At 44.0% G+C, this 10,658-nt stretch overlaps 1 protein-coding gene across 1 annotated transcript; it reads left to right on the forward strand.

Annotated features, from left to right (window-relative positions):
* On the forward strand, positions 1 to 1,869 carry LOC136947946 (transmembrane protein 121). Its single transcript, XM_067242187.1, has one exon. It carries the CDS (start codon positions 1 to 3, stop codon positions 943 to 945), a length of 945 nt encoding a protein of 314 aa, XP_067098288.1. The 3' UTR covers positions 946 to 1,869.
* The last annotated feature ends 8,789 nt before the right edge of the window (positions 1,870 to 10,658 follow it).

Raw genomic sequence — 10,658 nt, forward strand, 5'->3', positions numbered from 1 at the left:
ATGGTGTTGCCGCCCCCGGACAAACGTCACGTGTGTCTCACCACCATTGTCATCATGACCAGCATGGCCTTTATGGACGCCTACCTGGTGGAGCAGAACCAGGGCCCCAGGAAGATCGGCGTGTGTATCATTGTGCTGGTAGGAGATGTGTGTTTCCTCATTGTGCTGCGCTATGTGGCTGTGTGGGTGGGCGCTGAGGTGCGAACCGCCCGCCGAGGCTATGCCATGATCCTCTGGTTCCTCTACATATTTGTCTTGGAGATCAAGCTCTACTTCGTCTTCCAGAACTGCAAAGCGGACAGGAAAAGTCTCGAGACAGTAGCCCGGAAGGCTCTCACCTTGCTGCTGTCTGTATGCGTGCCAGGTCTCTACCTAGTCCTGGTTGCTTTGGACAGCATGGAGTATGTGAGAACGTTCCGGAAGAAGGAGGACATGCGGGGCAGGTTGTTCTGGGTAGCTCTGGACTTACTGGACCTGCTTGACATCCAGGCCAACCTGTGGGAGCCCCAGCGGACGGGCCTGCCCATCTGGGCAGAGGGCCTTATGTTCTTCTACTGCTACATCCTGCTGCTCATCTTGCCCTGTGTGTCCCTCAGTGAGATTAGCATGCAGGGCGAGCATGTGTCGCCACAGAAGATGATGCTATACCCTGTCCTCAGTTTAGTCACCATAAATGTGGTCACCATCCTCATTCGTGGTGTCAACATGGTGCTTTTCCAGGACAGCCGTGTTTCCACCATCTTTGTTGGTAAGAACGTGGTGGCTATTGCCACCAAGGTCTCGACGTTCCTGGAGTACCGTAAGCAGGTAAAGGAGTTCCCTCATCCTCAGAATGCCATGGCACTGGAGCTGCAGCAAAACTCGATAAGCCACACGCAACCGCTGCCCAACGCCACAAGCTTGCCCCACGAACCCTCGCCTGCCCAGGACATCATCGACACATAACCGTCAGCACTGGATTCACCAGGTACACACCACGGCTGTGGCTGAGTTACTGAGCCCTCAGATTCAATTTGGAATGTTTGTAACAGGATGGTTTTCTGCTCCTGTCAGGAGAACGTAAACTGTGGAAATACCAGTGGAATATTTCCAGCCTAGCCTGTTTCTGGATGGTTACACTCCCCTTTATTCTGAGTAAAAGGATATGATGTTTTTATTGTACTGCATTTTTTTTAAGTAACAGAAATTATCTTTACATTCGGTGACCTTTATTGTGTAAATTGGACAATACGTTCCTTCAAATATTTTGGAAACAACTTTTCTTTTGAAATCAACTGAGAGTACCTCTCACCTTGAACAGAAAATGTATTTGAAGTGGTAGACCAGGAGGGGATTGTCATGAAAATCAATCATTAGGGTTTATTTGTGTTAAAGTGTGTAAAAGGTGGCGAAAAATATTAGAATTCAGCCTCTGCTTGGTTCGGCTGAGAATGGATCTGGAGCTTGCGACCTCTGTCAGTGTAACACTTTACAACCAACAGGACGCATCAGAGCTCTACAATCTACTCTAGAAGTCTGAGCGTGTGTGCGTGTTTGTGTGTGTATTTCAAATTGTATTTGTACTTGTGTTGACAAATGCAATTAGTAAAAGAGTGCAAGAGAGGTTCATTTGTGTTGATGTCAGTACTGATGGGAATTTTAATTTTAATTTTCTGTTACTGTACATTCCTCCACAACTAAGCCTTGAATTCAGAGAATGCAGAAAAGTGCAGACATTGCCTCAATGATGAACAATAAAAGGATACATGTACAATCCAATTGAGGGAGAACAATTTCTAATTAAAGCTTTGTTCATATTATTATTATTATTGGTGTTATTATTATGTACATTATTATCTTACTTGTATGTTTGAGGCCAGTGATGTTTTAATAAATGTATTGAAAAAAAACTACTAAAATGGGTCTGTACTGTTAGCTTATGAAACTGAAATCTCAATACTCAGAGTCAAATTTGAACGGAACAATTGCGTGAGTGTGAGAGTGCTCACTTTGAATGGTTGTTTCAGGCCCCCAATCCTTGAGCATCTTTACAAGTTTTCTTTCAAATTTGATAAAATCTGATGAAAAACATAGTGTTGTCAAAAGACAGTTGCAGACCTACATTTGTCAACAGTCAGTCTACATGTGGAACGTTGATCTTAGGTGTTATTCGTTAAGTGTCATGTTATTTTTTAGTGGTGAAAGGCTATCAGGGTATCAGAGGAAGGTCTGAAAAAAAGGAAGTGACCCAGAGTAGTCTATATATGCACTGCACAGCCACAGCTGGCCTTGCCTCAAACTCTTAGCAAATTCACTGAAAACAGACAAATGTTACACACACACTAATATTAATAATACACTTTTCAAAATAAGCCTACAAAAGTGCTCAAAACTCCTAAGGTTAATTACCTGTACCAGCACTTGGAGCCAAGCTGGAGTAACCTTAGTGCCCTTAACCACTGACTGAAGAAAGAGCAACACTCAGAGAAAGAATAAAGAAAGAGAGACAGCATAGTACCATTTTAAATATTTGTTTATGTTGAATTATGGCTTTTATTTTTTGTTACTTGTCTTCTCTGAGTGTTCTCTTAAAATGCATCTATTGTTGAAATAAATCTCACCACCACAAGTGTTTAAAGAGAAAAAACAATGACACATTTGGGAATAAAATTAATTCCTTTAGCCGACACTGCAATAAATCACCTATCGGACCCTCTTAGCTTGAGATTCATTCATAAATCACCTAGCCTGTGCATCAAGTAATTAATTGTGCCCTTTCCATATGTAATGGGGTCGTCAAAAAGCTTTTCTCTCCACCAATGATTTATTCTGGGTCCATAACTGCTAAAATATTCCATCTTCATAAGATGAATTCAGATCCCTGTGGGTGCCTTTGATAAACTTTTTTGCTTCCCCTTGTTGACCAGTCTCACGTTTCTGAATTGTTAGCTTTCTCTTGCTTTGTTGCTCTACTATACCCTCCAAATTCCATTTAGAATCCGTACACTGTTGCACTCAGTTCTACTGCCCAATAGCACCCTTTTCTAAAGTGCACTTACATGCTTAATAATGATTTTATAATCATAATTTTGAATTGCTCTAGTCATTATACTCATATTTACAAACGTAAATAAATTGGTCAACATTATCAAACAGGCATTGTTTTTGGGACTTTGTCAACATTCTACATGTTGCATTCTGCTTTTAGAATTTTAAGACAAAGATGCATTGAATGCATAGAATATTTTCCCCTTGGTAGTATGAAACATTAGCCAAAAATACGGATCATATACAGCAACTATATGTATGGTTTCAATCAAGAGTTATGCAAACAATCTGAGAAAGCAATTCACAGTCACAAATATAATAGTCTGTGCACACATTTCATGAATCTTTATTCCAGCACTAAATGTATACCTTGGGCTGGATCCAACACTAATGTGCCTGTGACATGACAGATGTGTGTGGTATACCCTAACAAACACAGAGAGGACAGCCACACTCATGGCCATAAGAGACACTGCCTATTTGGTAACACTTCATAATAGATAGTAATATGAAACATTTGCAAAGAATTAGTTAATAGTAAGTTCATAATTCATGAAACATAATTCATTGTTGATTGTAAACCCTTGTTTAAACATTAAAGGCAGGGTAGGCAAGTTGTGTGAAGCTAGCTATTTTAGCTTCTTTTTGACAGGATTCAAACCAAAATATCCCACCTCCTACCTTCAAAGCCACTCTCACAAAACTACAGTGACAAGCATTGAGTGGAGGGGCAGAGTGCGCTCAGGTAGGTAGGTAGACAGACAGGTAGCCGGTCCAATCAATAGTCAGGGTAGCCCTTAATGATTGGTCGTGTTTATTACAGTATTGCGACGCCCACAGATGTCGAAATGATTTCATATTACCTTCAAACCTTTAGATATATTGGTTGCTATCAAGACAACTACAAAGTTACTTTCGGCAAATATGACAAAAAGTTTTTCTCAACAACATTGCCTACCCTGCCTTTAAGCTAGATATAGACACTACGTTAAGAACTGATAAACACAGTTACAAAGTATTTGTTCTTAATTATTAGGTTCACTTCTAGGTTTTATACCTGTATTCTCATATTTAAAATACTACTTTCTACTATTAATTTTCTACTATACTACTAATACTACTATTCTTTGAAATATAGTTCCCAACCAGAACTACAAAATGAGGATATGAGGTCTAGCCAAGTCAAGAATTTATTTTATACCATTTATAAAGTTAATGATTAACAACATATTTACATTTGCTTTAATGATGGATTTATATCACATATTTATTTTAATATACACTAATGCTTAATGGATATGTAATTTTATAAACACTCACTGATGTAATTAATGCTTACTAATGCAAGTACACCTGATTCAAATGAATGGTCGTTATCAGGCTTCCACAGAGCTTGATAACTACCCATTCATTTGAATCAGGTGTGTTGGAGCAGGGAAACATCTACTACATTTACAGTTAGGTCCATAAGTATTTGGATATTGACACAATTTTCAGCATTTTGGCTCTGTATACCACCACAATGGATTTGAAATGAAACAATGAAGATGTCCTTTAAGTGCAGACTTTCAGCTTTAATTTCAGGGTATTTACATCCAAATCAGGTGAACGGTGTAGGAATTACAACACATTTTATATGTCCCCCCCCCCCTTTTTAAGGGACCAAAAATAATTGGACAAACTAACATAATCATAAATCAAGTCACTTTTAATACTTGGTTGCAAATCCTTTGCAGTCAATGACATCCTGAAGTCTGGAACCCATAGACATCACCAGACGCTGGGTTTCGTCCCTGGTGATGCTCTGCCAGGCCTCTACTGCAACTGTCTTCAGTTCCTGCTTGTTCTTGGGGCATTTTCCCTTCAGTTTTGTCTTTAGCAAGTGAAATGCATGCTCAATTGGATTTAGGTCAGGTGATTGACTTGGCCATTGCAGAACATTCCACTTCTTTGCCTTAAAAAACTCTTTGGTTGCTTTCGCAGTATGCTTCGGGTCATTGTCCATCTGCACTGTGAAGCGCCGTCCTATGAGTTCTGAAGCATTTGGCTGAATCTGAGCAGATAATATTGCCCGAAACACTTCAGAATTCATCCTACTGCTTTTGTCAGCAGTCACATCATCGATAAATACAAGGGAACCAGTTCCATTGGCAGCCATACATGCCCACGCCATAACACTACCTCCACCATGCTTCACTGATGAGGTGGTATGCTTTGGATCATGAGCAGTTCCTTCCCTTCTCCATACTCTTCTCTTCACATCATTCTGGTACAAGTTGATCTTGGTCTCATCTGTCCATAGGATGTTGTTCCAGAACTGTACAGGCTCTTTTAGATGTTTTTTGGCAAACTCTAATCTGGTCTTCCTGGTTTTGAGACTCACCAATGGTGAGTCTCAAAATATCTTGTGGTGAACCCTCTGTATTTACTCTGGTGAAGTCTTCTCTTAATTGTTGACTTTGACACAGATACGCCTACCTCCTGGAGAGTGTTCTTGATCTGGCCAACTGTTGTGAAGGGGTTTTTCTTCACCAGGGAAAGAATTCTTCTGTCATCCACCACAGTTGTTTTCCGTGGTCTTCCGGGTCTTTTGGTGTTGCTGAGCTCACCAGTGCGTTCTTTCTTTTTAAGAATGTACCAAACAGTTGATTTGGCCACACCTAATGTTTTTGCTATCTCTCTGATAGGTTTGTTTTGATTTTTCAGACTAACGATGGCTTGCTTCACTGATGGTGACAGCTCTTTGGACTTCATATTGAGAGTTGACAGCAACAGATTCCAAACACAAATACCATACTTGAAATGAACTCTAGACCTTTTATCTGCTCCTTGTCAATGAAATAACGAACTCCCTTTATGAGAGAATAACATACACCTGGCCATGGAACAGCTGAGCAGCCAATTGTCCAACTACTTTTGGTCCCTTAAAAAGGGGGGGGCCACATATAAAATGTATTGTAATTCCTACACCGTTCACCTGATTTGGATGTAAATACCCTGAAATTAAAGCTGAAAGTCTGCACTTAAAGCACATCTTGAATTGTTTGATTTCAAATCCATTGTGGTATACAGAGCCAAAATGATGAAAATTGTGTCAATGTCCAAATACTTATGGACCTAACTGTAGTTTATATTAAAGTTATTTAAGTAATCCATTCTACCTATAACCGTCCGTACCGACTCAGGCGCTTCGCTCTGCAACATTGGTTGCAACATTAGCACAAAGAAAATGGGTCTTCGTACTCCTAACATGTGGTGACTCTCCTTCCATTCTCCACAGTGGTGGAATTACCTCCCCGTTCATCTACGCACCTCACCGTCCCTACGATCCTTCCATCATGGTCTCCAGATGCTCCTCCTCAAGTCTAACCTCTGTTTTTATCCTCGGCCTAAGGGCACTGAAAGCAGCACTCTGCAGATCATTTCTTCTTAGGATACCCAAGACTTTGTTCCACCAATGCACTTTGTTTTTGTGATTCTGTTGCTACACTGTCTGGAAATGCCCTAAGGAGTAGTTGATGTTGCACTTAAGATATGTTGTTACCTGCCCCCCTCTGTTGCACTGTACTAGCCACTGCTCTTACTAGGAGGAACCAAGTTGATTCAACTCAGTCCTCTGTGTAATATCCATGCCATCAAAGGATGTTTTTGGTGGCGTAGCTGGCTAAAGCAGTGTATATAAGGGTGGTCGATACATTTGTAGTTCAAACCCTGGTGTGGGCAAAATCGGGAGGATGCAATACTGACAAGCGCATGACTACACCTGTGACATAGGCACTACTGTAATAGAGACGTCATTGTAAGACTGTAGTTGAGGAATTTATATGTTATTATTGTACTATAGTGTTATTATTTTGTTCACTATACATTAATCAGCTAGCTACATAGTTGAGACATTATTGTTGCTTTATACTTAGGCAATTTAGACGTTTGATGTTTCACTGTAGTTACACTGTTGTACTATTACTGTAGTATTGTAGTACAGTAGTACCTACTACACTGTGGTATTTTTTTGTCCACCGCACCTGTTAGCTGAGATGTAGTTACTTTGCGATGCGGCGAGTAAATACAGACTAGTCCTTGACTCTGAACACCGAGATATGTAGAACTATGCACTTCTGATCCTTGATCTTCTATAATTTACCTTTGTATATGTACTATTTGTACGTCGCTTTGGATAAAATGAACAAAATATTAAATGTAACTTTTCCACTTTCATTGTGTCAGACATTTAAATGAAGAAAACATTGTAACTAAAAATATGGCACTAAACCACAACGTCTTACCCGAAGGATAAGCAACTTTTAGGGTACAAACTGCAAACCAAAATAAACTTTATAACGCTTAGATTAAAACTAAAATTATATTCTTTGTGTTATTATACTTTCAAGTGATTTTCCCATTGATTGTACTAGTGCAGTGCCCGTGAAGCAGCCGATGATTAAGATGTCGGTTAGTTAGTGACACATACAAACTCATAGAGATTCTTAGAATTATGGATAGAAGTACAATGCCTGTGATACGGTGATGAAGATGTTGGTTACTGCAATTGATTTGGTGCTAACTTAATGGTGCTTTGTTTACACAAGTAAAAAGATTTCACAGTTCAATTTGAGATATCATGGATTGTCAGTAAATGCATTAATTCATTGTCAAAATGAAAAATATTAACTGATCTATACTCAAAATAAAGTTTATATTGTTTATATATAATATAATGATAATATATAATATAGCTGCAAGCAGCAATGCGGTTCCTCCTCAAAATGGCAAAATATTATAAAAATGTACATTGTAGAAGGTCAAGAGATGGACAATGGACTCTATACGGTGGCCCTGAAGTGCAAAACACACCCACTAATACGAATACATCCCCCAAATGAAAACACTCCCCCCAAATACGAGTCAACTCCCCCCCAAATAGGATGACTTGCTCACCTCCCCCCGAATACAAAGACACGCTCCCCCAAATGGGAAACGCCATTACATTAACTCAAGGGTAACTCAGGGTAGGTATAGTTTCGTCGCTGATTGGATGCACAGCAACTAACAGGAAATAAGAAATTGATCGACAGAAGTACGAAATGCGATAATGTCAGAGTTACGTGCACCAGGACAATTGTTTGTCTATCAAAGCATTTGGAAGTACTTATGCAAAAGTCTAAATTGCGTGTTAAATATAAAAATCGATAGCCAAACAACTATCCTGGTCCACATAACTCTGTCATATTTGGGGGGAGTTGACTCGTATTTGGGGAAAGTGTTTTCATTTGGGGAATGTACTCGTATTAGTGGGTGTGTTTTGCACTTCAGGGCCACTGTATCTCTATCCTATCTGCTACACATCAACTGTTGAGATTATATGAATAGAAAGGGCAGTATATTAGCTTTGGTCAGCTTTGGGACAAAGTTTAAGCAGCTGTAATTCAGTCATTGACACATAGACAATGTGGACATTGAATTCAGCCATATTGTCTTGTATTAATTTTTGCTAAATATTGCTTTGAAAGACATGTATCCTACACATCTACAACAAATGTAGGTTTTCTACACACATGATGCAAAAAATCTGATGCGCTGTCTAGATGAAGGGATGTAGTAATGGTGTAGTAATCCCCTCAGAATGAAACAGCGTTACCGTAATGATTGTGCAGCTACTGTGGTGTAACTGGATTCCTGTTTAACTAAACAGATAATCAGTATCATGACCAGTGCCGCTGCTAGCCATTTTGGTGCCCTAAGCATTATTCCTTTATGATGCCCCCCCCCCCCCCCGCCCCCCGAGAAAAAAACGTTTTCGTCAGTTTAACTTTTTATTACCAAACATATAACTCCATACCAATGATACAATAGCAGCATTACAATGTAACACCTATTCAGAGGTGGTGGTTCTCTGCTGTGTATCTGTCCCTAAACTGCTTGTTGAGGGTGGTTGATCAGGGCTTGGTACTGTTGTGGAGTCTACAGACCTGCTGGCCCATTGGGGTTGATGTGTGCCTGAAAGGGAGTTAGATTAACTAACTAAAGTTCGGGAGGAAGATAGCGCACCAAGACTCCTCCTATACTCCAATCAAGCAAATCGCAAAAGCACGGAAGAATGCGCACCAACTCCAATCAACTTCATACGCATCAGCCTAGCGAAAGCACGGAAGAATGCGACCAAACTCCCGGTATCAATTACGAGGCTTGTATAAAGTGTCTTCCGTTGCTCTGATCCTTGTGCTAGCATGTTTTTGTCGTTCGACTTTTCATGCACCCCGCTGCTGCTGCTCTGCCTGCCGACTGCCGACTCTGCTACCTGCTTCGTCGCCGCCGCCTCTGCTGCTCCCGCTCCGCTGCGGTCCGGCTCGCCCGTTCTACCGGCTCCGGCTGTTCGCCTCCCGCCCTCATGGACGTCCTGGACCTCCACCCATCCGACGAGGAGTTTCCCTCCCGGCTGGAGCGCCGGTCCCGCCCTCGGCGTTCTGGCCGCGCCTGCTCCGGGCCCTGCTCCCCTGACTGTGTGTTCTGTTCTTTCCTGTGCAGATGGCTCCGCTCCGGCCGCCCCCCCCGCCCTGGCTGCTGACCTTCCTGCAGGTCCCCTGCCCGCCCCTCCCTTCACGCTGGCCACGGCGCCTCCCCCGGTCCGCCCCGCGGCCCCCTCTGCCTCCCGGCCTTCCCCCGTGTCTTCTGCCCTCAGGGCCACCATCCTGCTGGGTAACTATGTGGACCTGGCTGACCTTCTCCTCCCCTCGCAGGTTTCCGCCCCCCGTACCATCGACGGGACCTGCGGCCCCGTCTTGCTTCGTCACCCCGACCCCGCCCGGCGCCGGGAGCTCACACCTGCGGAGTTCGCCTACGCCTTCTCCCTGTACCGGGACGTCATCTGCTCCTCCTTTCCCGGGCGCCGTGCGGAGCTGGACGACTACCTCACCTTGGTCCTGCAGCTCGCCCTGCGGTTCGGGGGCTCCGGCTTCTACACCTACCACGTCCGGTTTGCCTCCGAGGCCGCAGGGCGGCTGCAGCAGTTTAATGAGTCCACCTACTGGGGCGTGCTGGACAGCGAGGCCTACTGCCGGGTCTTCGCCGCCCGGTCCGCCCTGCCCTGTTCCCTGTGCGGCGCCCCCTCTCATCCGTCGCTGGAGTGCACGGTTGCGGCCCCCTCGGCTCCTGCCCGCGGCCCCCCGCCCGGCCTGCCTTCTCCTCCTCTCACCCCGCGGCCTCTCATGTCCGGCCCTGCGGGCACCGACCGCCAGGGCCGCCCCATCCTGATGCAAAAGGGGCGCATGATCTGCAACAATTTCAACGCCGGGTCTTGCTCCTTGTCATCCTGCCGGAGCCTCCACGTCTGCTCCTTCTGCGGTGGGGCCCACTCCCGCTCCTCCTGCTTCCTTGACCCCCCCGGCCGGCCGGCCCCCTGACTGTCTGCCCATTTGTCCACCCCCATCGTCGTCCCTGCCCTGGCTGCGGCCCTCCGCCGCCACCCCGACCCCGCCGCTGTGCGGTTCCTCCTGGACGGCTTGGTCCTTGGCTTCTCCCCCGGCCTGGTGTCCTTGCCCGCTTGCTCTTTTGCCTGCCCAAACCTCCGCTCGGCGCTCGAGGCCCCCGCCGTGGTCTCTGCCCTGTTGGCCAAGGAGGTGTCTCAGGGTTTC

The sequence above is a fragment of the Osmerus mordax genome, chromosome 8 (genome assembly GCF_038355195.1).
Source record: "Osmerus mordax isolate fOsmMor3 chromosome 8, fOsmMor3.pri, whole genome shotgun sequence".
Taxonomy (NCBI): Eukaryota; Metazoa; Chordata; class Actinopteri; order Osmeriformes; family Osmeridae; genus Osmerus; species Osmerus mordax.